Below are 27,366 nucleotides of genomic sequence, written 5' to 3' on the forward strand. Positions count from 1 at the left end.
TTTTAACTACTGTTGTCTGGTTAGCATATCAGTTTGTATGTCGATTGACAATGTGTGTCTATTGTGGCCCTGGGACTGGGGTGGGAAGATCTACGTTCAAATCCCTGCCTGCCATGCAACTCACTGGGGGATGGTTATCTACCACACAGAGTTGTTGTGAGGATCAGCTGAAGGGAGAACTCTGTATGCTGCCCTGACCTTTGAAGGTGAGCAGGATACTAAAGACACTTGTAGCATGAATAAAGATTGGAAATCTGGTTTCTAAAACGAAAGCTAACAAAGGTCTGTGGTAAGCCTCTTTTTTCACTGCAAACTTTTGGTATTTGTTACAGAAGGCTATCAGATCTGCCTGTAGAAAAGTGTGTGCAATCTTTTGATTTATATTGACATATATATATATTCTCCAGCTATGAATTTGGCCTTCCCAGTACAGGCTGCTTGCACTCTTGGCCCTTTGGCTTCTCTGTTTGGCCCTTGATCTTAAACGGTCCTGAGATGAACTGCCTGAGGCTCCTGAAGAGCTTCAATGGACGACCATATGATTCAGAAACTCCTGTTGCCCAGGGCTCTGGCATCAGGGGGGGGAGAGGAGTTAAAACTTACAAGCGTCAATCTTTCTTGCAACGCGGGCTTGTCCTAAAGGGCAAGCCTATCCGCCGACGACCATTGGCCTTGCGTGAAGAGAAAAAGTCAGTCAAAGGGATCAGAGCGGCTAGCAAAGCGCGCAGCTTCCTCCTCTCCCCCCTAGCAGAGTGGTAGCGCCCATTCAGAACTCTCCTGCCTATTCACGCACTGTGTGGTGGAGAGAGACCCGCAGATAACGGGGGAAGAGGAGACTTTAGGTGCCAGCCGATCCCTAGCAGGGAGCGTCTGAAAAACAATACAGAAACCCGAAAAACTTTTCTTGCGCCAGCCTCCCCCTCCCATTTTCCTCCGCTGCCTGGACAGACCTTTAGAAGATGGCCGGGGGCTCACTAGGATGGATCGCTCTCCTGTGGGTAATAGGTAAGGGCTTCTCTTCCACTTCCACGACGCCGCGTAACTTTTTTTTGGGGGGGGGGGCGATTCCAAAAGGAGGCTGTCTGTCCGTGTGCCTGTCTGTCCTGGCAGCCTGCGTGCGCGTGTGCGGAGGCTCGTCCGTCTTGCGGAGGGGGTTCCGCTCGTCCCGCCAGTGGGAGAGATGGGCGGCGGTGGGCTGGGGGAATGCAAAGGGAACGCTGTTTGCCTGAGACCCCCGCTTCCCTCGAGCAGCGCGCAGCACACGGTCATGCGAGTGCCGTGTACGGATCGGGCCACGGTGGGGCAGACCTGATTCAGCCTCACACCGCCCCCGGACCCTCCCCCCGGGCCGGTCAGCCGCTCTCGGTCTAACGAGGCTACCTCGCAGGGTCGATGTGTGGGCATACAATGGAAGAGGGGAGACGTCCGGCGAACTGAGCTCGCGGGCCCGAAGGGCGGGATGGAAATGGGACCAAGAGAGGCACGGCCTGGCTACCGGGAACTTGGTGTACAGACTCCAGTCCCTTCTTTCCGGGTCTGAATGCACAAGCAGGCCGGCTCGGTCTGGCTGTTGTTAAAATTTGAGAGGGAGGAGAAGCGGCAAGGTCGAGTGGACGGGTTGTGTTTTCCCAGCTCTGGAATTCCGTGGGCTGGACTGCATGTGAGAAAACACATTTTGAAACTTAGGGGAGATTGGGGGAGAGGAAGACCAACAAGGGACTGTGGTGGTAACTTCTACACACCAGCAGGTTCATGGACATCAGGTGAACATCCCTCTTTACTCGTATGCATTGAGTGGGGTGGGGGATTCCAGCCTTTCCCCATTAGGATCTTGAGCATTTAAAAAATGGTGCATGGTTAACGTGATAGGACTTATGTGCACTATGTGCTTCCCATTCTCAGGTGAAGCATCCTGGAGAAGCAGGCATCAATGATGACTGTGTGGTGGGAAGCTGGTGTTTGGGGGTGGAGGGGAAGGAGCAGGACTTTTGGGTGTCCACTTTTCTTGCCTTTCTCTGGGCCCTGTAAAATTGATAGGTTGCCCTCAGGACTGGCCGTGGGCACATGGGTTCTTAACCCTCCCTTTCTCCCACACTGGGCCTCTAAGTGGCTTGCATTGCTCTCCTTTCTTCTGTTTTATCTTGGAGCCCCCTGTCAGGTAGTTCTGAGCTGGGCGGAGGGCTTGTTAGGGCATTCTCAAGAGCTTGCCATCCATTCCAGCCCTAAGCCCTGATTTCTGTTGTGTCCTGCTTTCTTCCAGATGGGCGCTTTTACAGTGTCTTCCTTAGCATTTTTGCTTGCTATACTGGAGACCTTGCCCTCCCCAAATCCCACCTCTCCAATCATTCAGGACTTCATTTATCCATAGGTAGTTGTTTATGCTGCTGAAAAAAGATGCCCAACAGCCTGGGCTGACTCACTGGGCTGACTCATTCACCTTGCCTGCCTAGAGCTGCTGAGCCCTAGTGTCCAGTCCTCTTATTCCCAGGTTGCCAGTAGCAGCACATCAAGTGGGCACCTGCCGTGCTGCTGCTGCTGCTTCAGTCGCCTACTTTTTCAGAGCACCAGGACATTTCACCCTTTGGGAGGTCAAGGAGAAGGAAGGCTGTTCAAATGGCCAGGGAGTGACTGTCCAGAGAACACAGCATGCAGTGGCATTGCATAGCACAACATGCACAGCAGCTGGCCTGGCAAGAGTCAGAGTGCCATTTTTGCTTGCTGTGAATGGTAGGCAGAGAGTAGCTGTATTGGATTTCCCTCACTTCTTGGTGTTTTCAGTGATGGTGGAATACCTGCAGGCCCCTCATGCTTGCTGGGATCTCAAAGGAGATTCCATTCCTGCAGGCTGTTGATGCCAGGCATTTATTTATTTATCTACAATGTGTTTTTTTTTAATCCTGCCCTTCATCCCAGGAAGTGAGGTTCTATCCTCCACCATTTTGCCCTCACAAGATCTGTGGGAGGCAGGTTTGGCTAAGAGAGTGTGCCTGGCCCACCCCAGGTCACTCACCAAGCTGGAAGAAAGCCATGGGAGGCTGTTGGATGAAATTAACCACGTTTCTAGACTCCCTCCATGAAACTGATGAGGACTCAGTTTTCCTGAATGAAATTTACAAGAGGTTTTCTGTTGAACCTTCAATCTTGCTGAGGGAGAGACAGGGAGGCAATGTGTAAATGTGCTTCTTTGGCACTGTATTTTAATTCAGTCCTGTTCAAAAATTTTTTAAAAACCCAACAAGAGTGAGAAGTAGAGGAGAGCGGGCAGAGATACAACATTGGGTGCATCTCAAACGTCATCATTTTGAGGTGGGAAACAGTGGAGGAAGCCAATGTGACCTTTAAGCTTCCGCTTTAGGTTAATGTGAAATCCCTCCCAGGGGAGGGGGAAGAAATCATGTTTTCTCAGGATTCACAAAATGCACGGAAAGCAGGGGATGCATTTGGTGCTGTGTTCGAATTGCAAGATTTTCGTGTGAAAGTAATGGAATTCTATGGAACTTTGTGAGTGCTGCTGTGAAGTTTTTGGTGACTGTAGAAATACTCAGGGTTCTACACACAGAGTATTCATGGCTCAGTCAGGTCAAGAATGGCCTGTGGAAGGGTGTCCTTGCATCCTGAGCTAGCTAAGAAGATTGTGGGAATTGCTGCCATTGTAATGTTTGAAGCTGCTTGCGTATGCTTGCGTAAAGAAAGGCAGGTTGATGGATTCTGCAGAATACCTTCTTAACAGCAGAGGATCAGCCTGTTCCTAGGTTGCTTTGCATATGCAAAGGAGAAGTCACTGCTTGCCTGCACCCACACATACACTGTGATAAGTGGTCTCTGTGTTCTGTCATCACACGCTCTTTTAAGGAGGGGGGTGGGCATTACTCTGGGTGGGCAAAGATAGACATTCTGTGTGACACTGTCTGCCTTGCTCCTGAGTTTCCTGGACAGACGGGATTAAGAGAGGTGTGTTCTTATATCCCTCTACCTTTTCATGTGTGACTATAAAGTGCTTTTGAGTTGCATCCAGCTTATGGTCACCCCAGCAAGGGGCTTTCAAGGCAAGTAAGGAGTAGAGGTGGTGTCTGCAGAGTTTTCCTTGGTGATCTCCCTTCCAAGTAAGGTTGCCAACCTCTCCTCCTCTCTAACCTCCTGGTGGTGACTGAGGATCTCCCAGGACGGCAAATGATCTCCAGGCAAAAAAGATCGGTTCACTTGGAGAAGATGGCCACTTTGGAAGGGGGACTCTGTTGGAATTCTTGCATGCACACTCTGAGACTGAAGTGAGGCATGATGGGAGTGTTCCATTTTGACAGTTAGCTTTTGACAGTGTGTGTGAGAGAGTTTTTTATTAGATTGAGAGTCTCTCTGTTCACGTTCAGGTTTATCTGTCAGAAAATGTAAAGTAATCACTACTTCTGTCTTGTGAATATCAAATTAAATATTGTAACAACCAGATTGTTAACTTTATGTTAACAAAAGAAAAAACAGCCAGAAAGTGTATCTCTGAAGAGCAGATTTTTACCTCAGAGAAAAAGTTATTGTTAAAGATTGTGTTTGGCTGTTCTCTAGTATGTGAGTAAACATATTCAGTTTTACTTCAGAAGATGTAGCATTACCTTATTATTTGAAATACTGAGGAATTGCTGTGGTCACCTGGCAGATTTAATATACAATTTTCTCACTCCGCTGAACAAACTCTGACTAGTGTAAGTTGACCAGCTTCTACAAAAGATTTCATCATATTTTTTTCCAGTTAAAATATTGATAGAAATCAAAATCCCAGTATTACCTTCAATATTTCTTGCCATTAAACCTGAGAAACTCTAGGGCATTGTATACCTCTGAGGTCCCACCTCTCCTTCCCTTCTCAGGTTCCACCCTCAACATCTCCAAGTATTTCCCAACCCAGAGCCAACAGCCCTACTTCCAAGTACTGTCCCTGCTTAGCTTCTGAGGTGTGATGAAGTCAGGCTACATCATGCTACTTTCCCTTCCTTGCCCATCTTTTCAGACACGCTAAATGACATAAGGCAGAATAATGTGCCAGGTGAACAAAAAATCAGAGAAAGTAAATTACTGTGTGTGTGTGTGTGTGTGGTGAAGAAGGACAGAAAAGCTGAAGTGGACTATAATCTTAAAGAGCAATTTCTTAGAAGCTGTGGAGCTACTATAGGTTGCATTCAATTCCTTGTTTTGCTATAAAATGTCTTTCTGTCTGACTATGACACATTTGTTGTTATAGATACAGCAGACTAAAAGCTGGCCCCCCATTTAAAACACTGAATGTGTAGCTATATATATTCTGAGTATAATCAGAAGGGGGGAAAGCTTCTCCAAGAAGCAGCACAACCATCTGATCAACACCAGTGTTGCTTGCACTGTAATATCATTTCTGGTAAAAACTGGATACAATATCACTCCACTGTAGGAAATGCTGGAAACTCATTGGAAAAATCATAGAGTTTCTAGCAATTCTTAGAGTTATATGATGTCACTTCCTGGTTTTGTCTGGAAGTAATTTCATGAAGTGCACAATTCTGCCACCACTCAAGAGCTGCAGCAGGCAACCAAGTGTGCTGAAAGGAGGTATTCTATCGTAGCTGGAGGCCTGGAAACCCTACTGCACAAGATGCCATCCCCAGCTGTCAACCCACTGGACACTGAATGGCTCTCTCCTTGATGCAGTCATTGTGGGCTTTCCCCTTCCTGCCAGCTACTTGATGTGCAGCTAGAAGCAGACCTTGACATTGCAGTAGTCATTTTGCTTCTGTTTCCAAGTGTGAACTGAATGTCTGTCTTAATGGCACTGAACTTATATACAGCCGTACACATAAGTAACTTGGGCATTATATCTTGACATTAGTCTAAATAGGATCTTGAGCTATAAACATCATTTGCCAATATAGTAGTGAACATATGCACATGAAACAACATTCTTTAAAAAAATCTTCAAGAAATCTTCTGACAAGGATTCTCATCCCTTATGTGGAACACATCCATGTATGGGGTGCTTCCCCCCACTCCTCCCTTGCCTCTCCTTTTGCTTCCATGACGGCCTTCCTGGTCCCTCCCTCTCCTACTTGGATACACACACACACACAGACTCCTTTCCCCCCACTCCACCCTGCGCTCTTCCCCTTACCTAACACAACACCCCTTCACTTTAAAGTATCTTTTAATTCCATCATCACAGTGTCATAACACTCCACTAAGTAAGGTTTGAAACCTTCCTCTACCATGTAGGTTGGAGGAAGGCAACTTAAGCTGGAGAAACTTCCTCCACCTAAAATTTCTAGCTGTGTGGTCATCTTTCTCAATTAACTTTTAATGTACCCTTAACAAAGTTTAATAAAATCTCTCTCTGTCCCCCATTTTGCCAAATTCTTGCTCAGCAAGGTTTATGGCCAAATATGTCATTGCTTCTGGGAAGCCCTCCTGATTTGTCCCATGCTTTTGACTCCTATTTGTTGGGCAAAATTCTTGAACTATCAATGATATCAATTATTGGATGTGCATATGAACATCAGACTATTTTAATTTTGTTGTCATGAATGATGTTAACATTGATTCCCTACCCCACTTCACTGGACCAAATTCAGCATTTCTGTTCAGGTACTGTGATACTTCGATAGCTGAGATGAAGCAAAGACAACTATGTGTTTGTCCAGACTAATAATAAGGGAGACTTTCATTTTCCCAATGGTGGAAAAGGAATGAAATTTTTCAAAACATACCAGTCCAAAAACAACTATCTCTTTTGTGATGGGTATATTATACACTGTTCTTTCTATTAATTTTGATATTTATCTTGACTAGTCATATATTTTTAAAGATCATACATACTAGAGATGAAAGTTACACTTAGACTGCTGTTTTGGGCAATCTTATTTTCTTTTACTATGAGTAGTGTTTAGATTCCACACCTATTCAATTCTTTGTTGAACACAAGGAGACATTCCTGCTAGACAGTTCCTGCTAAGTGCAAAACATTGTCTGCTAGGTGTTTCTTCTCTCTTTATGATTACTCATTCCCTTGTTCAGTCTAAAATAAAACCAAAATATCTCTTATTGGCTCAGACTACCTGATTCATAAGGTAATTAAGTAAATCTAGAATTGAGCACTTAAAACCAACTTAGCTACTCAGACTTTTCCCACTTTAACCCTCTTTCCGGTGGGAAAACTGGAACTGGGTAGTGTCACAAATGTGGTCATAAGACTGAGTGTCATTAGTTGTAATGCTGTTGCAAGGGATTTTTGGGAAGGAAGATGTCAGGGTATAGCACGATCTCATCAGATCTTAGAGGCTAAGCAGAGTTGCAGACCACCTCTTCTTCTAATTAGCCTGGAAAGCTAGTTGGGGTTGCTGTAAATCAGTTGCAAATTGATGGCGCTTACGTAAGAGATTTTTAAATTCCATTTAAAAGTCCCTGTTTCTACAACATATTAAGAAAACAGAACATTTTGGATATATCCAGTGTGGCCTCTGTTGAATATTTGAGCAGATTGGCCTGCAGACTTTTAACTGATGGCAATGCTAATGTCAATGCTATGAAAAGTATCACATGCTAATCTCTGTGGTCAATAAGTGGTCAGGGCAATTTTGTCGACCAGTTGGTAACCCAAGTACCAATATTTGATCAGGTCCCAGTTTTGTATATAGACTTGATTTCCATTATTCTAGCCTGTAATGGTATGTTTGGAGTGCATAATGTAACTATTGTATAATAAGGTCAAGAAAAGCAGTTATTCCGGCTTTCAAGAGCGATAGTCCTGACTGAAGGAGCAGGAATCTTTTTGACTTAACTGGGCCTCTGTCTCTTGAAGATCAGAAATTCATGGCAAAAACATACGTATAGTGTCTGAACATGTGCTTAATCTAGTTAATGACATCACAATTGTTTGATTCTAGGATGGATCTTTTGGATTTGAAGGTTTCTATAAGTCTGTATAGTCACATTAACAATAGTGGGTGAAACAGAAAAGATTCCATATAAATTGCAGTCTGGATCTTTACTGCCAACTGTTTTCTGTTACTTCCAGGACACAGAAACTGCTTTCACCCAAACCAGTAGCCTTTTCCCCGCCCACCCACCCCCCTTCTAAATGTAGTTCCTATTATCTTTATCTGTTCAGGGTGGATTTGTACAATCGGGGCTTTCATGGGATGATTACAATTATCGTGTTATAGTCTGCTGTTTTGAAGGTTCCATTATATGTTTGTTCACTCCAGGAATTCAGTAAGTGCAGGTGGTAACCGTCAACAGGTATAAAGATAGGTTGTGACAAAAATATCACCACATGAATGGACTTCATAGGGTCTGTTGAATTGTCACTTAAATTTCCTGTTCTCTGTAATCATACCAGTTCTGCAACCTTTTATATTAACTTTGCCCCTGCATTTTCCCATATCCCTAATAGATTGTGAACTTATTTTCTAAATCGTTTGGTTTCCTTATTTCAAAGCTGTCTTTACAATTTCCTCATCCCCTCTCACCCTGAGGATTCCCACCTTCGTCTGAACTGTTAACTTGTTCTCTCAGTTGCCTTATTTCAGGAACAGAGGTCACATTTATGTAAATGATGTCAGCATCCATGGTGCTGGAAATGCTTTTGAAATCATCATTGGCCCTAAAATGCATGGTTATACCAGGCCTTCTTGTGTTGGTCAGCTGTTTCATATGCTGATGTAAGAGACACATTCTAACCAACGCTTTCTGTGTTTTGAATTTTTTTCCTTATAAGAGAGGAGGATACTGCTGTGCTGATGCTGTTGTTTAAGTAACCCAAGGGTCCCCACGCTTTCTGAGCCTGCAGGCACTTTTGGAATTCTGGTACAGCATGGTGGGCACAGACACAAAATGCTTGCTGGCTTCAGGAAGCAGAGCCAGCCACAAAAATGGCTGCCACACCTGACCTTCTGTCACACAGTAAAGATCTTTGTGCTGTGGGGGCAACTGCTGCCAAAGAAACGTTTTTTAAAAATCTGACAACCAATCAAAATGCCAGTAGCCAATGAGAAGCTTTGCTGGGCAAATGTTCCACCCAGCCCCATCCACTTTCTAAAAATACTGGGTGGGTGCCAGGAAATGTGTTGGTAGCACCCTGGCAACCATGGGCACCATGTTGGAGACTCCTGATACCAACTGTATACATAGATCACATGCTGTTCTAGCAGCTGAAGTAATGCTCAATTACCAAAATTATTTATTTCCATTCAGTATGGATGGCTGACCATTTTTGATCACATGTGCCATCTTTCACCCTTCCCACTAGGAGGAATTTTATTTTGTGCATAGCTATTAGCTGGAGATATTAAATTTAGATCTATAGAACATATAGTACAATACTCAGCATCCAATTATGGTTCAATTAAATTGAATATATCTTAAACTGTTTCACTTTTCCTGAGTTAATATTATCCCTATTGGAGCCTGATCCCACAAGTCATTCAATTTGAAATCCTTGGATAATAGCATCTGATTACATTATCTGTGAAACTAAAATCCCTGCAAACTAGCTAGTATTGTTTAAAATGTCTCCCCTTAAAGAGCCCTTGTCTATAAGGCATTTTAAAGAGATCTCCTTATCTCAGAGATTTAAGGGAGGAGAGCAAATCTCTTCTAGTGACCTGTTGGGTCCATTAGTATTTTCTTTTTCTTTTATTTGTGTTAGCCATTAAAGAAGAAAGGATGGATGTAAATAAAAATCTTCTTGCTTCTCAAAATGAGGGCTCAAGTTGTTATATTTTTATTGCTCTGTGTAAATCCCACACTGATAGTTTAAATTTGCTTATGCTACACCTGTAGCTTATTTTCCTGCTGCTTTATCATTCACCACTCACAACCACGGGAGAGGGGGAATCAAAGTGGTGTTCAAGCACCACTTTATTAACTGCGCTATTTTTTCCTGTGGTATTAAAAGAACTGCCATTCTGCTTGCATGCTGCCATTTGTCTTCAGCGCTATTCCTCATGAGCACTAAAGATTCTAAGGTTTGGGGAACGATCATCACTGTTCAGCACTCCATCTCGGGGTCAAACTACACATCTTCACAAGTTAGGTTTGGGATCCATTTAAAACTCTGGGTACCGATTCAGCACATGCAGCTGCAAAAAAGGGAACATAACGCCCCCCCCCCCAGCCTTTTTGGCTTGGGAAAATGGCACTGGGGGATTGTAGGGAACCCCTTCTCCCCCTGCTTCATTGTTCTGAGACAAATTAAACACCCACAAAGGTTTAAATGGAAGGGGGTATTTATATCCCCTTTTTTGCAGTTCTCCAGAGTTTTAGATAGTACCTGTACATGACATTAAAAAAAAGTCATGTGCTTTGCCCCTTATTCATACTTTATATGTACAGATGTTGTGTCTCCTGCAACTCACTAATTCTAATGGTTTTGTTTTGCAGTTGTGATTGAAGGACTGCAGGTCAGAGTGCCTGAGAAGAAACGGGTAGCCATGCTTTTTCAGCCTGTTGTGCTTCGATGCCAGTTTTCAACTTCTTCCAAACAACCAGCTGTGGTGCAATGGAAGTTCAAATCCTATTGCCAGGATCGCATGGGAGAAGCTCTGGGTGGGGTCTCTGCAGGGATCCAGGCAGTGAGCAAGAGGAACTTGGAATGGGACCCATACGTGGACTGTGTTGACAGCAGGAGGACAGTCCGCATTGTGGCCTCCAAGCAGGGTTCTGCGGTCACAATTGGAGAATTCTACAAGGGACGAGATGTCACCATTGTTCATGGTAACTTTATAGCAGTTTAAAAATGCTCAGAACATCTCTTTTCTATTGGCAATTATGGAAAGTGAGGGGAACATTTGAGAATTTTCTTATGGAATAGTCTCAGGACCATGCTGACTAATTATTTGGATCAACTTTATCAATGAATAAATGAATTCAAAAAATGTACAAGTAGTCTAATCCAACCCATGCGACAAAGGAAGAACTTTGTTCTACCGCAGTGTGTACCTTAAAGAGTACCCTAACAGTGTGTACCCTAAAGAGAGATGGAGAATAGAAAAGAGGAAACTTGCCTGATTTTGTCATTGCAGCGTATAACAATTCTCTGTTTTAATCAGCCTTCTACTTTAGGGCAATATATTACTGCAGAAAACAAGCTAAAGAGAAATGCAGGGTAAGAAGAAAAATCACAGAGAGTTCTTCACTTACCACATAAGCTTGGCTTCCTCTTGCTTTCACAGTTTACTTGACAAATGTACATACAAGTGAATCAAATGCTTGTTCCCTATGCTTTTGAAACGTAATTGAGTGATTTGTAATGCTACATAGGCGTTATTAGTATTATGCCTCATCTGATATATTTAGTTGGATTATGGAGCATGCTGTTGTACTCAGCTTCCTCTCAAGAAAAGGCTTTGAATAAGGATGGATATTGAGGATAGTACTTACTCCTCATGTCTGCTCTATGGCCTTAATTTTATTTTATTTATTCTATTTATATTCTGCCCTCCTGGTAGGCCAGCTCAGGACAGTGTACAGCATCAATAAATAATAATATAATAAAAAAACATATTAAAACCATTTAAAACTATCTTTAACTAACAGCAGCAACAATTACAGCTAGCATTTCTAGTGCTGTCCCTTTCAATAGGTCTGTTGCCAGATTAAGATGTGGGCATGGGAGTGTTTTTTTTTTTAAGTGGGGGTGCATTAGATGTTATTGGATCACTGGCCCCAACCAAACGCTTGGTGGAAGAGCTCCATCTTACCAGCCCTGTGGAACTGCACCACTTAGCTGTAGAACTGAACTGGTTTGCTACTTCACATTCCACATAATCAGTTTTGTGGTTCAATTTTCTTCTGAAATTTAAGCACAGGTCTCCCAAATGCAAGTCTCACACACTGAAATACTACCTAGTATTCCCTGTCAGTATATATTTTTTGTTTTTGTTTACTGCAGTATTGACCATATATTTCATTCAGCCACTCTCAAGACTCTGTCCCTTGTACAATGTGGGCCTTCACCTTTTTAGTTGGGACTCTGATTCTACTCTTGATCTGTCACTGCTTTTCAGATGCAGACCTACACATCGGAAAACTGATGTGGGGAGACAGTGGGCTGTACTACTGCATCATTGTCACACCAGATGACGTGGAGGGCGAGAATGAGGAATCAGTGGAGCTGCTTGTTCTGGGTGAGTTCAGTTTGCTTTTCCGGTAAATGTAGTTTACTTCTCTGCTCATTTCAATGTACTTATCAATGTGTGAAATAATAAGTGCAAAAAGGTTCATTGTTGCTCTTAATGCAGTCATTAAGAGAGGTGGCTTCTAATCTACTGAGCTGGATTTGATTACCCACTCCTCCACATGCAGAGAGCTGGGTGACCTTGGGCTAGTCACAGTCCTGTTAGAGCTATTCTTGCAGAGTAGTTTCTTTCAGAGTTCTCTTAGCCTCATCTACCTCACAGGTTGTCTGTTGTGGCGAGAGGAAGGGAAAGCAATTCTAAGCCACTTTGATGCTCCTTCAGGTTGTGAAAAGTGGGATATAAAAAACTATTATTATTATTAATCACAATTGCAAAGTTGTTCTTTTTGCAAGGGGAAAGCTGCTGCAAGGGAGACCTTGATCAGTACTGCTTTCCCTCTTACAGCTGCCCAATGAGCCCTCCTTGAAGAGTGTAGCGCAGGGGTAGTCAAACTGCGGCCCTCCAGATGTCCATGGACTACAATTTCCAGAAGCCCCTGCCAGCATTTGCTGGCAGGGGCTTCTGGAAATTGTAGTCCATGGACATCTGGAGGGCCGCAGTTTGACTACCCCTGGTATAGGGGATAAAATGGAGGTTGGCAGTGGCGGTGGGAGGAATCAGTGGAAATAGCTGCCTCTTCTGCATATGGAAGTGCATATGCCTCTTCTGCATATGGCTGGATACAAGATGATAGAATTATATTGAAGCAAGACTCTGTGATACAGGATGCATAAAATTGTGTTGTCTTGTTTGATGTTTGTAAAAACCCAGTTCGCGCTCATTAATTAACTACATCAGCACTGGAAGCAATATATTAGAATATCATCCCTAATTACAGTATCAACTACAGATTAGAAGCACATTGACACAAAAGGGTTTTGCATTGGCCTTAAATGCCTGCAAAGTCTCAAAACAACTGGGTAGGGAAATGTACTGAACAATGTTACACAACATATTTAGAAAAACTGCGAACAGCTTTGTTAGCAGAAAATTGGTTTGCCTGATGTTTTATTATCTTTTATATATCTTTTATATATCCCTCCATTTTCCCATCGTAAAACTGCAGACTGTGTAAATGGGATTCCCTGGAGGTCTCCCATCCAGGCCTTGACCAGACTCACATCAGCAGTTTTATCTCATGCCATCCGAGTGCCCTTGGGCCAGTAATCTGTGTTTATGTCTTGAGCTATAATATGTTCTGCCAGAAAGAATGGCCAGTGGCAGCTGTCGAAACAGCTGAGGAGCCACAGTGGCCTTCCTAACCAGGAATCTCAAGATAACTGTAAATGTGATACATGCAGGCATCCATTGCCACACATTTTATTTTGTCAGATTTTACTGTAATAGATGACATGAAAGACCTCTACCTTAGATCTTGAGTAGCTGCTGCCAGTCTCAATATTATTGTTGTTGTTGTTGTTGTTGTTGTTGTTTGGATTTATATCTCACCCCTTACCAGTGTCTTGGGGCAGCTAACAACCTAATTAAAACACAACATAGGATTACATTAAAATACAATATAAATATCTTAAAATAGTAAAATACATCCAATTAAAAGACAGCCATAAACGTAAGTTCTACCCAGGTGTTTATGGAACAATATCCAGTGTTGTGACAGAAGGTGGGGGAGTGGGTCGGGGGAGGCCCATTTAGGTGTCTATTGTGCAATGCACTTAATAGTTGTGCTGGTCTCAACCAAAGGTTTGGCAGAAGAGCTCCATTTTGCAGGTCCTGCAGAACTGCTGGAGCTATGACAGGGTCCTGATCTCTCTTGGGAGCTCATTCCACAAGCCAAAGGTTTGATTCAGAATGAGACAGTACCGTCTGTCATCATTGATTATGTGGATTTTCAGCTAGATAGCTAGAAACTGTTGAAAGTTATAAAGTGGTATGTTATATTCTCCCCTCTTCCTGTTTGCTTCAGCATCCTGTACTAAATGGAAGTTACGATATAGGTAGTTACTCTGTAGCGTGTTAAATTTATTATTATATTTATATGCTTGAAATGTTTCAAAGTCGTTGTGGAAGTGATAGAGAAGGGTTAAATGGATTGCAGACATTACAGCCTAACCGTGGAAAAGTGTGACTGCCCTGCTCTTAAGGTTGTAGATGACACCCAGATTTATCTCCTAATGGATGGCTGCCCGGGCTCCCCCCTGTATAAATTTGCCAGTTGTCTGGAAACCGTAGCTAAGTGATTAGAGCTGAGTTGCCCGAAACTCAACCCATCCAAGATGGATGTTTTGTGGCTGGGCAGAAAGGTGGCAGATCAGGAAGCCCACCTGCCCACCTTGGCTGGGGTGCAATTTAACATCTTGCTCTTGGCCAGGAATTTGGGTGTGATCTTGGATGCTTCCCTATTTATGGAGGCCCAGGTCACGGGAGTAGCCCACATGGTGTTTTACCACCTTTGTCAGGCGAGGCTACTAGCAACCCTACCTGTCCTCAGACTACTTGGCTACAGTGATTCATGCAATGGTCATCTCCAGATTGGATTTCTGTAACTCACTCTATGCGGGCCTACACTTGTCCTAGACCCAGAAATTGCAACTTGTGCAGTATCCAGCTGCCAGGGTCCTCACAGGGACACCTTGGAGGGCCAGTATCCAGCCAGTGCTGAGGCAGCTGCATTGGTTTCCAGTTGCAGCCCAGATCAGGTTCAAAGTTTTGGTACTAAACTTCAAGGCCATTCACGTCTTGAGCTCCTTGTATCTGAGGGACTCCTTGCCACTTTATGTCTCCTGCAGGGATCTTCACTCTATGGGTGCTAATCTGCTGGAGATCCCCAGCCCCCCAAAAGGTCATCTGGCATCAACCTGAGCTAGGGCCATCTTGGTCATGGCCCCAACCTGGTAGAATGAGCTCCTGGGTGAGCTAAGGGCCCTGACAGAGTAGTACAGTTCCACAGGGCCTGTAAGATGGAGCTCTTCTGCTGGGTCTTTGGTTGAGGCCACAGCAAGTAAGATCAGGGGTCCCTCCTCAGGCTGGGCTGGTCCAACAGACTATGCCAGTCCATCAGGCGAGTCACCACTCCTTTCCCTCAGTAGGTTCCGGGCTGCCAGACCGGGGTGTGGGGAGGATTTTTATTCGCTGCCAGTCTTGTGGTTTTGGTATGTTGGATCTTAATGTGGGTTTTTATCAGGGATTTTATCTGACCTTTGTTACTCATGAGCCGTTCTGGGAGTGGTGGGCTATAAATCTAACAAACAAATACTATGTTAACACACTTCAACCTTGGGTTAATACATTTCATCAAGTGATAAGGTCAAAAACGGGAGAGTTCTGCATAATCATATAATTTCCCTCTGGCCTCTGATGTGTTCTCAACTGAATCCCAGATGATATTCTAGTAACCTACATCCAGTTACAAATCTATTTGACTGCTGCTTGAGTTGTTTGGCGTGAAGCTAAATAGACCCAGGATCAGTATATGCCTGATTGCAAGAATCAGAAATTGTATGTTCATCTGTTGAATGCTGGTTGAGAAACTGGTGGCATCCCTTTAAAGTGTTAACATTGATCTTGATGCAATCAGCTCTGGCTAGCGGCTGAAAGATCATGGAAATCAATCTGGGTTACATAGTGTCATCTTATATGCTTTCCATTTAGTAGAGCTTACTTTCAAGTCCTAGAGGAGATCATCCCTGCCTGCTCCTTATAAGGCCAGATCCTGAAGATGAAACTCAAATACTTCGGCCACTTCATGAGAAGGAAGGACTCCCTGGAGAAGAGCCTAATGCTGGGAGCGATTGAGGGCAAAAGAAGAAGGGGACGACAGAGAATGAGGTGGCTGAATGGAGTCACTGAAGCAGTGGGTGTGAACTTAAATGGACTCCGGGGAATGGTAGAGGACAGGAAGGCCAGGAGGATCATTGTCCATGGGGTCGTGATGGGTCGGACACGAGTTCGAACCTAACAACAACAACAACACTTTCAAGAAAGTATGTAAAATCACAACCCTAGATAGGTTGCTATTTGTATTTGACTTCTCCCTCAAGTTTTGTTTTTGTGTTTCATACTCACCATTTAAAGAGCCTCTTGTGGCGCAGAGTGGCAAGGCAGCTGACATGCAGTCTGAAGCTCTCCCATGAGGCTGGGAGTTCAATCCCAGCAGCCGGCTCAAGGTTGACTCAGCCTTCCATCCTTCCGATGTCGGTAAAATGAGTACCCAGCTTGCTGGGGGGTAAACGGTCATGACTGGGGAAGGCACTGGCAAACCACCCCGTATTGAGTGTGCCATGAAAACGCTGGGGGGCATCACCTCAAGGGTCAGACATGACCCAGTGCTTGCACAGGGGATACCTTTACCTTTACCTTTTATTCACCATTTACGATGATTCCTAGCGTTTCTCTGTCACATGGCATATTATTTGAAACTGAAAACAGACATTTAGAAACTTATCATTTGTTGATATTCTGGGACTTCATGGAACATTTAGACACTTCCCACTATTAATGAATTGTAAGCAAATTTGAATATAAATATAACATTTGAAGCCTGTTTGTTGATTTTCAGAGGGGAGACAGATAACCTTGAAGGGGGAAGCAGAACTAGAACATTTAAGAGATTAGGGATTGCCTATAAATTATGCAACATTGTGGAGGCTGGGTTGCCTCTTTTATTTACAGCATATTGCAGAGTAGCATTTAATTGAGACAATAAACGCTTGAAAGCATTAAATGAGTGATTTACAGCGCAATCCTAAATAGTCTCACTTTTCTAAGTCCAGTGAACCCTGTGGTCTTAGTAGGGTGTAATGCTGTCTAGGATTGGACTGCTAGTAAATAGCAGATGTTAATGTAATGGAAAGAACTTAGTTCATTCCTGTCTTATTATTGCTTCTCAAATCTATTCTTTGCTAATTTTCAGATTGTTAAATGTGTGTAAATAGACTTATCTGGATCTTGTAGAAGAAGAAGATAAATATATGATACAGGTGGAGTACCTACAAGGACTTGTGGTGCAAGGGAATCTCATTTTCTCCTCCTCCAGTATTTCCTCTTTACTTCCCTGAAAGACCCTGTAGCCTCTTCCTTTGTCGTGCTTCATTCTCTCCTTGCCACCTACCAGCCAACCTACCTTTATATGTCCCTCTATCTCCAGCTTTTCCTCCAATCCCCCTGGCAGCCTCTGTCTGGGAAAACTATGGCCCAGTTTTGCAGTGGGAAAAGTGGAAGTACTTGTCAGAGGAGCAGCTCATCTCCCCACTGAATTCCCTTCCCCACACTGTTTCTGCTTTGCTTCCTCCTGTCTAGATCCATATCTTCACCTTTCACCTTTTTTACTACCAGCCAACCTACCTTTTAACTGCCCATCTCCCAATCTTCAGCTATATTTATTATGACTTTACTAGGGGCAAATCCCGTTGTCTCCAAGAATACAACGGGCGCTAGAGCTTGGCAGTGGGAAGAGGAAGGGGAGGAATTGTCCAGTCTGAAAGGGCATGGGGTTTTCATGTGTGTTGTGTGGGAGGTTGTGGTGGCATGGTGGCAAATGAGGCCATGGGTGTGGAGATATGGGTGTCAAGAACCTGTGGTGTGGAATGTTCGTTGATTGTGGGAGAGGACTGACCTTTGGGAATTGTGGCATAGTGGTTACAGATGAGCTTTCCAGAGCCATGTCCTCAGATATGTGAAGGGAAAATCAGACTGGAGACTCTTCTTAGGGGAAGATTACATGGCAACCAATTCCCCCCAGTTCTGCGTCATTTCCCTTCTTGTGTGAATTAGGCCACATTCACCGAAATGCCCCTCTGCCCTAATACACATAGGGTAGTCACAGTACACAGGTGTCCACCCTGTTCCTTCTGTCTCCCATATTTTCACTGTTGGTAAAATGTTATGTGCCCACATGCTTCTTTCATGGTTGCTCCTTAGAAGAACGGATTTTTGTACCCTATTGCTTACTACCCAAAGGAGTCTCAAAGCGGTTTACAAACACCTTTTCCATTTGTCTCTCCACAATAGTCAACCTGTGAGGTATGTAGGGTTGTGAGAGATCTGAGAGAACTGGGAATGGGCCGCAGTGACCCAGCAGGCCTCAGGTGTCTCAAAGCATTTTCCAATCGTCTTCCCCTTCTCTCCCCATAGCAGACTCCCCATGAGGGAGGTGGGGTAGCGAGCCTCACAGGGAAGCTGGCAACCCTAAGAGGAAGACTGTCTGTGCACAGCAGTCTTGACCTTAGTAAGGTTTTTAATACTGTTTTTTAATTTACCAGGCCAAGGTTATTTGCCAGTTACTATTTCAGTTACGATGTGTCTCCAGACATTTACTTGTTCTCTATTTAGTTTCAGGCTGTAAATATTTATTTAGATCTTCCTGCACTTTCCAGACTCACAGGACTGATGCTGGTCTGCCTGTCTGCGCCCCAGAATACAAACAGTTGCTGATAAGGGCTGGCCATAACCTATAGGCCAGGAGGGACACACCTGCACCATTTCCTACCAACTGCAGGCAAAAATGGCTCATTTGAAGGCTGGACTCTGAGGCATTGTACGATTTTGAAGTCCCACCTCCAAACCTCCAGGAATATTTCCAACCCAGGGGTAGCCAACCTACAGGTGTGGCCTGGAGAGCTCCTGGAATTACAGCTCACCTGCAGAGTATAAAGATCAGCTCCCCAGGCAGAAAGGGCTACTTTGGACAGGGTTGTGGTAGAGAAGAAACATTTAAGGCTTCCCACACAGGTTGTTGTTGAATTGAAAGACTTGAGGCCTACTGCATAGGGTTGTTGTGCAGATGAGACAAAAGAGCCAACTTCCTCTGCAGAATAACGCTGTGCAGTGGCCTCAAATCTGCAGAGAGTTGGAAAGAAGAAAGACACATGGCTTGGCTGTGTCTAACCCCTGGCCAGAGCAGTATTTTAAGTGAGAAGGGGCTTTTCTGTGGCCTCCCTGTCAGGCAACTGTTTGGCAGAAGGGGAAAGTCTCCCCCCCCTCAAAAGGAAGGCCCCTCAGGCTCCCCTGCGTTGCTCTTGGAAAGGCCTCCTTCCCTCAGTCAGGGCCTGTCAGAGGCTCCTTCGCAGCAGGCCTGAAGGGGGGGAGGGGGAGCACTCTGCAGCCTCCTGCCAGCTCTGTCAGGGTTCTGAGGCAATTTACAGTTGGACATGACAGTTAGGACAGCCTTGGGGCGAAAAGGGCTGGCGCAGCCTGTCCAAGCTTCTGTTCTCACCCCCCTTGGCAGCCCTACTGACCTCCTCTCCCTGCGGTGGTCAGGAGCAGACTGGCAGCCAGACTGGGCTGGGTGAATGGAATTTTGGTCTGTCCTGGTGAGGGGCCAATAGGAAGGCGCTTTGCGCGCCTCCCCATTGGCTGCTTGGCCCTGGATGGACACTCGGAGGGCCCAATCAGGAGCCGCTTCGCGGCTCCTGATTGGGCCCTCTGAGTTTTTATCCTGGACAGGGCCCGCCCTAACTCCTCCCCAGGTGGCCTTACTCTTTTATTTAATAGGACCCTGTCCTATTTAAAGATTAATAGGACCCTGTCCTATTTAAAGATGCCATGTATCTACAATGGGAACCTAAAGTAGCTTACATCAGTCCTTTTTCCTCCAGTTCATCCTCACAACTCTGTGAGGTAGGTTAGTCTGAGAGAAAGTTTCTGGCTCAGAGCTACCCAGTGAGTTTCCATGGCAGAATGAGGATTTGAACCTGGTTTTTGAGATCCTGGCCTTTTGAACAGAAGCAAGCAACTGGGCCTGAATAAGATATGGAAGTTGCTGCGTATCAAGTTGCCCTTGTGTGTTCATGGCTCCAGTCTCTGGATTTAAGTATTCACAAGTTTGACCACACTAGATATATTGATGATTGGGAGAAAGGGAGAAAAAAAACACCCTATTGGCCATAAGCAAGAATGTAAACAGTTCAGAGTGAACCTTTTTCATAAGAGAAGACTGGAAGATACTGCTTTTATCAGCCTAAATGTTTCCTATTGACAGCGCTAGAAGATCTCCAGTTGTATTCACAGTTAGATTAGGTGTTTCAGAGGAAGAGAAATGGCGTGGGAAGACTGCTCAACACACAAACTTCCCAATATGTGCAACTGTCATTTCGACTGTGAAAAAAGTATATTATTCAAATGACATATTATAGCCATGCAAATTTTAAAAATGAAAGGGACCACATGCATATTTTCAGTTTCCATTGCTATTTTCACATAAAATAGTAAGTGTACATATTGAGGACTGATTGTAACATATTTCCCCATATGTGTAATGAAAAGTTATGACTGAAAAGAATTAAGGGTAGGTGTTTTCAGAGGAGTAGTTGTGTTAATCTCCTGTAACAAAATAAAGCCAATGGTACCTTAAAGAGTAACAACATCTACTCCAGCATAAGCTTTTATTATGTTATTAGGCTCTGAATTAGTCTTATCTGAATGTATGTGAGAACAAAGTTGGCACCTAGGTCTAGTGTTTGACTCCTGGGTTTCTGTTGGGTGATCCATTGTTACTGTTGAAAAGCTTTTTAGATTGTGAGACTCTCTGTAAGTGAGGAAACGCCTGCCTCTTAAAACCTGATCATGCTCACATGCAACTTCCACTTAACAGCTTGTCATTGCAATATGTACACTTATGGTTTGCTTCACAACCACTGCAACAAAAAATCACACTTCTTTATTTATTCTATGGCAGAGTTACCCACAGAAAGCATGTAACCAAGTTGATACAACAGGTATGTAGACAGATAGGGCAATCCCCCAATATTAATATCACAATTTTCGATCCACTCAGTCACGTCTGGGTAGGGGTCAAAGAGCTCTGTCTCATTATCCTGGAAAGCACGACACTCACATTTCTGTGACAGAAGGAAAATAGTTTGGCAGGCTGTAGCATTATGACATTCCATATTTTTCCTCATGTAAATAATAGGTGTACTCAATTGCCAAAGCCTGTTCATATTCTATTTGCCATCTTCCATACTTTATGTGGCAAATCTAATCCTGTGGACCTCTCACTAGTATTTATCAGGTTATAGATATCAGGCTGCATTTATGGTTGCAACCATTCATTCCCTAGATTGAAATGTTGTGATTGCAGAATTTGTGTAGATCTTATTGCTGGCTATTGGGTCCTTAGTCTGGATGGGTCTTTGTCAGCCATGTCTCTGTGGCTTGGCAACTCTCTTTTGAATTATCTTTCAATATTAGTGAAGAAGAGCATCCTGTCTTCAGTGATGCAGGAGATGATGTGCCATAACATGGTTAGTCAATAGATCAAAGTGAGTTTAATACATCTCCTGTTCTCATTGTTGCATTGAATTGGACATCAAGTTTATGGACACGGGGGCTGTTGAGTCACGCTAAAGTACTGTACATCAACCTCAAAGCTGAGCATCTAAGTGTTGTAGCAGACATACCTCAAATTGTACTAAATAAAGGCCAAAGCTGACAGTGAGCTAAGATTGGCCAGGGAAGCCCACTGTAACAAGAAAAGATTTTTCAGTTATGTGAGGAGCAAACGTAAAGTAAAGGAGGCAATAGGCCCACTGTTGGGTGCGGATGGACAAACTCTAACGGAGGATGCAGAGAAAGCAGAAAGGCTCAGTGGCTATTTTACATCTGTTTTTTCCCACGGGTCAAAGGGTTCAGACACATCTAGAGATGGCAGTAGCCAAGAGATAGTGTCTGGGTGGCAGGTTGTCATGGACAGAGAGGTTGTGGAGAGGCATTTAGCTGCACTGGATGAGTTCAAATCCCCTGGGCCAGATGAAATGCACCTGATAGTGCTCAAAGAAATTTCTGGAGAACTTGCAGAACCCTTGTCCATCATCTTTGGGACCTCTTTAAGGACTGGAGATGTCCCGGAGGACTGGAAGAGAGCAAACGTTATTCCGATCTTCAAAAAAGGGAGGAAGGATTACCCGGGAAACTACAGACCAGTGAGTCTGACCTCTGTTGTGGGTAAGATAATGGAGCAGATATTAAAGGGAGCGATCTGCAAACATCTGGAGGACAATTTGGTGATCCAAGGAAGTCAGCATGGATTTGTCTCCAACAGGTCCTTTCAGACCAACCTGGTTTCCTTTTTTGATCAAGTGTCAGGTTTGCTGGATCGTGGAAATTCGGTTGATGTTGTTTCCTTGGATTTTAGTAAATCTTTTGATAAGGTTCCCCATGATGTTCTGATGGATAAATTGAAGGACTGCAATCTGGATTTTCAGATAGTTAGGTGGATAGGAAATTGGTTAGAGAACCGCACTCAAAGAGTTGTTGTCAATGGTGTTTCATCAGACTGGAGGGAGGTGAGTAGCGGGGTACCTCAGGGCTCGGTGCTCGGCCCGGTACTTTTTAACATATTTATTAATGATCTAGATGAGAGGGTGGAAGGACTACTCATCAAGTTTGCAGACGACACCAAATTGGGGGGACTGGCAAATACTCCAGAAGATAGAGACAGAGTTCAACGAGATCTGAACACAATGGAAAAATGGGCAAATGAGAACAAGATGCAATTTAATAAAGATAAGTGTAAAGTTCTGCATCTGGGTCAGAAAAATGAAAAGCATGCCTACTGGATGGGGGATACGTTTCTAGGTATCACAGTGTGTGAACGAGACCTTGGGGTACTTGTTGATTGTAAGCTAAACATGAGCAGGCAGTGTGATGCAGCGATAAAAAAGGCAAATGCCATTTTGGGCTGTATCAACAGAGGCATCACATCAAAATCACAAGATGTCATAGTTCCATTGTATACGGCAGTGGTCCCCAACCTTTCTGAGGCTGGGGACCGGCAGGGCATCGGGCTGCGCCCGCGCGGACCACGCCCGCACATTGGGCCGCGCCTGCAGGCCGTGCACCCGCTGTCCACGCCCGCGCATCGGGCCGTGCCCATGGGCCGCGCCCGCACCTCGGGCCGCGCCCGCGAGCCGCGCGGCAGGCACGGCACTGCCCTGATTCCCTCTCCCCGCCCTCCCTTCAGTAAGAAGCTTCCCGGGCCGCAAGCTTGCGCCCTGGGAAGTTTTTTACTGCGGGGGGGGCGGGGAGAGGGAGCCACGGCCCGGCGCCATGGCCTTTGCGGCCCGGCACCGGGCCGCGGCCTGCAGATTGGGGACCACTGGTATACGGCACTGGTCAGACCACACCTGGAGTACTGTGTGCAGTTCTGGAGGCCTCACTTCAAGAAGGACGTAGATAAAATTGAAAGGGTACAGAGGAGAGCGACGAGGATGATCTGGGGCCAAGGGACCAAGCCCTATAAAGATAGGTTGAGGGACTTGGGAATATTCAGCCTGGAGAAAAGGAGGTTGAGATGGGACATGATAGCCCTCTTTAAGTATTTGAAAGGTTGTCACTTGGAGGAGGGCAGGATGCTGTTTCTGTTGGCTGCAGAGGAAAGGGCACGCAGTAATGGGTTTAAACTACAAGTACAATGATATAGGCTAGATATCAGGCAAAAATTTTCACAGAGTAGTTCAGCAGTGGAATAGGTTGCCTAAGGAGGTGGTGAGCTCCCCCTCACTGGCAGTCTTCAAGCAAAGGTTGGATGTACAGTTTTCTTGGATGCTTTAGGATGCTTAGGGCTGATCCTGCGTTGAGCAGGGGGTTGGACTAGATGGCCTGTATGGCCCCTTCCAACTCTATGATTCTATGATTCTAATCTTGGAGTCTGTTATTTCACTGCTACATTGGTAAGATAGTGTTTATAGCTCAAGTTCTTGTCCAGGGTAATGCCAAGGTACTTAGGTGTATGGTTGTGTTTAAGTTCAGTGCCATTAAGGTAGACATTCAGTTCACACTTGGAAATTGGAGCATTCTGGAGCATTCTGTTCTTCCTGGACTTGGGATAAGCCACCATTTATCAATGATCTGGATGAATGGGTAGGGGGCCTACTAATTAAATTTGCAGATGACACCAAATTGGGAGGAGTAACAAACAGATAGAGACAGAGTTCAACAAGATCTGGGAAAATGGGCCAATGAGAACATGATGCATTTCAATAAGGATAAATGCAGAATTCTACATCTGGGTCACAAAAACGAGAAGCATGCATACTATTCTGGGTGTGTGTGAATGAGATCTTGGGGTACTTGTGAACTGGAAGCTAAATATGAGCAGATAGTGTGATGTGGCGGAAAAGAAGACAAATGTGATCTTGGGCTATATCAATAGAGGCATCACATAAAAACTGCAACATATCATAGTCTTGCTATATACCACATTGGTCAGACTGCACCTGGAGTTCTGGAGGCTTCATTTCAAAAAGAATGTGGACAAAATTGAGAGGGTGCAGAGGACAGTTACGATGATCTGGGCTGCGTGGACTAAACCCTATGAGGAAAGGCTGAGGGATTTGGGAATATTCAGCCTGGAAAAGAGGAGTTTGAGAGGGGACATGATTGCTGTCTTTAAGTATTTGAAGGGTTATCACTTAGAGGATGGCCAGGAGTGTTTCCTGTTGGCAACAGAGAATAGGATCTGCCATAATGGGTTTAAACTATGCCTAGAATGGTATTGGCTAGATATCGGGGGGGGGGGGGATCACAGTAAGAGCAGCAGTGGAATCAGTTGCCTAATAAGGTGGTGAGCTCCCCCTCACTGGCGATCTTTAAGCTGTGGCTGGACAGATACTTATCCTTGTTGCTTTAGGTTGATCCTGCATTGAGCAGGAGGTTGAACTATATGGCCTGTATGGCCCCTTTCAACTCTTTGATTCTCAAAACAAATGAAACAAATGTTAAATCAGTGTTGGACTCTCTATTCCATGCTGTTGATCTGAAGATGCCTCTGTCTTTAGCCTCGAAAACAAGATGTAAGACATGTTTTTCAGCCCAAGTACAGAGCCTTTATTGGCATAACAAAAGTGCCTCACCATCTTCTCATTAACTGTGTATTTCCAATTTCCATCGTGGCTTTTAAAGTCACTGGCATATACAGAAGGATGAGAGAAGGTTGAAAAAACATGTGCTGGCCATTTTCTTGGATGCTTAGGGCTGATCCTGCGTTGAGCAGGGGGTTGGACTAGATGGCCTGTATGGCCCCTTCCAACTCTATGATTCTATGATTCTAACCTGCAGGAGGTTTGTAAACACTGACAACATGTATTTCCCCAGCTTTTACTATGAGTGTGTGGATGTCGTGGATGTTGTTCAATGTCAGCTTTACATTTTCAATGTCACTTTGGGCATGTCCCTATTCCATAGGTATGATCTTATGTGATACTAATTACATCATATCCCACAATTTTGACTCTGTGGTGGGCTTAGTTTTTGTTAACAAGATGAGTTTCTTGAACAATAAATTCATTTTATTGGCCAATAAGATTTGTGAAATGTATTGGCATTTTGACTTGCTAATGTCAATCTCCATTTGGCAGATTTGAATGTTGTCTCTTATAAACCTTTTCAAGGAGTCCTGAGAAAGACTGTTTGATTTGTTCTTTGTTTCCATGTGTGTAGTATAGTTGGGAGATCCTATGATTTTAGCTCTTCAGTGTTATCCAGGGTGCCCCACAAGGAGTCGATCTAGAATTGCACCCTAAGACATCACAAATTCCTAGTTTCTCGTTTAAGGATGTATCAGTTGTGACCAGGATCAAGATAATTCATACCATTGTGTTCCCCATTACTAGATATGGGTGTGAAAGTTGGATGATGAATAACACTGACAGGAAGAAAGGCAATTTGACTGAAATGCTGAGTTGGAGAAGAGTTTTACAATAGTGTAAATCACCAAAAAGACAAATATGTGGGTTCTGGTTCAAATCAAGCCTGAACTGTTCATAGAAGCTAAAATATCTAAACTGATGCTATTGTACTTTGGTCGCATTATGAGAAGGCAAGAGTCACTGGAAAAATACTATAAGGCTAGGAAAAGTTGAAGGCAGCAGGAAAAGAAGAAGACTCAACATGAGGTGGATTGATTCAACCAAGGAAGACACATCCTGCAAAACGTGAGCAAAACTGTTAATGGTGGGGCATTTCAAAAGTCATTAATTCGTATGGTTGCCATAAATTGGAAGTGGCTTGACAGCACTTCATTCACATACACACACAGAGTGCAATCGTATGAAGAGTTACTCCTTTCTGAGTCAAATGAAATCAGTGGGCTTAGACTGGAGTAACTCAGTGTAGGACTGCATTGTGTCTCATAATTGCAGTTTTGAATGCTGGAAATGTAATTTCTCCAGAACAGATGTGCTAGGAAAGATGTTTGGCATATCAATTTAATTGACATTGGGCTTATATTTTGTTGCTTGGAAAGGATCAATGAGTTCTTTTTGCAATGTTCATTCCTGTCTGATCGGCAAAACTGCTTCAATTATACTGAATCCACAGGATGTCCATAAGATGTCATGTGAAATGGAAGGGAGTTCCAAACTCTGTAGAGTTGGATTTGGATTTGCCTCCATTCTACAGTGTACCAGAACTTAAAAGCTAAGTAAATTCTGCATCCCTCATTGAATGTACATGTGAACTGGTGAACTAGAGTGAAGAATAAGGGTGTGTCCCCCCCCCCTTGGGGCAAAAAGTTGAGAGTAGATGCTGCAAATTTCACAAAAGATTTACTTACTTGATCCTTGTGTTTTATGGCTGTCAGTGTCAAGCTGGGCTGATCTGGTCAAGTGGTCCAAGAATAGGGCTGAGGATGAGTATATGGGAGGGGGCACAATGCTGGCTGCCATAGCGTATCAGAAGATTCCTAGAGTTACCCTATGTCACTTCCAGTTTTTTACCAGAAATAATGGGACACTGCAGCCAGTACTGTTTTTTCATTTGTCTCCTGCTGCCACTCAGATAATGGAAGGCAAAGGGAGTAAAGAACTGGGAATTCCCCCATCGTAACCAGGGGCTTTGCAGCCCTAGGCCAACAGTTAAGAAAGGCCTCTCTGTAGAAAGTGCAGTTCAAAGTTCTTTGAAAGATGGAGTTATAAGACCTCTCTTGAAGAACGCATGCCTGGAGCTCTATAATCCCAATAAAATGCAATAATAAATAAATAACTACTGCCCACTGCCAACATTCCATTTTTTGGGGGGATAAGATGCTCGAGCAGTGGTGTTCAGCCTCAGATGTATTTGGAGAGGATGGATTATCTAGACCCATTTCAGGCTGAACTCAGACCTGGATTTCTAACAGAAACAGCTTGGGTTGTCAGCCTCCAGGTGAGGCCTGGAGATCTCCAGAATTACAAATGATCTCCAAGCTTCAGAGTTCAGTTCCCTTGAAGGATGAATTCTC

The 27,366-nt window shown here is 44.2% G+C and overlaps 1 protein-coding gene across 5 annotated transcripts in view; it reads left to right on the forward strand.

The window, feature by feature from the left end:
- Nucleotides 1-694: 694 nt before the first annotated feature.
- The window catches only part of ILDR2 (immunoglobulin like domain containing receptor 2), a 61,347-nt gene continuing 34,675 nt past the window's right edge, over nt 695-27,366 (forward strand). For 2 of the 5 annotated variants that reach the window (XM_077342270.1, XM_077342271.1), the window contains exons 1-3: nt 1,304-1,763; nt 10,396-10,728; nt 12,021-12,140. In XM_077342270.1, coding sequence (XP_077198385.1) covers nt 1,541-1,763; nt 10,396-10,728; nt 12,021-12,140 — 676 coding nt within the window. In that variant the 5' untranslated portion in view covers nt 1,304-1,540. Of the gene's footprint in view, nt 1,006-1,303; nt 1,764-4,249; nt 4,269-4,674; nt 4,695-10,395; nt 10,729-12,020; nt 12,141-27,366 lie in introns of those variants that run through there. The other 3 variants (XM_077342272.1, XM_077342274.1, XM_077342273.1) reach the window with 3 other exon arrangements.

The sequence above is a fragment of the Paroedura picta genome, chromosome 6 (assembly GCF_049243985.1).
Source record: "Paroedura picta isolate Pp20150507F chromosome 6, Ppicta_v3.0, whole genome shotgun sequence".
NCBI lineage: Eukaryota > Metazoa > Chordata > Lepidosauria > Squamata > Gekkonidae > Paroedura > Paroedura picta.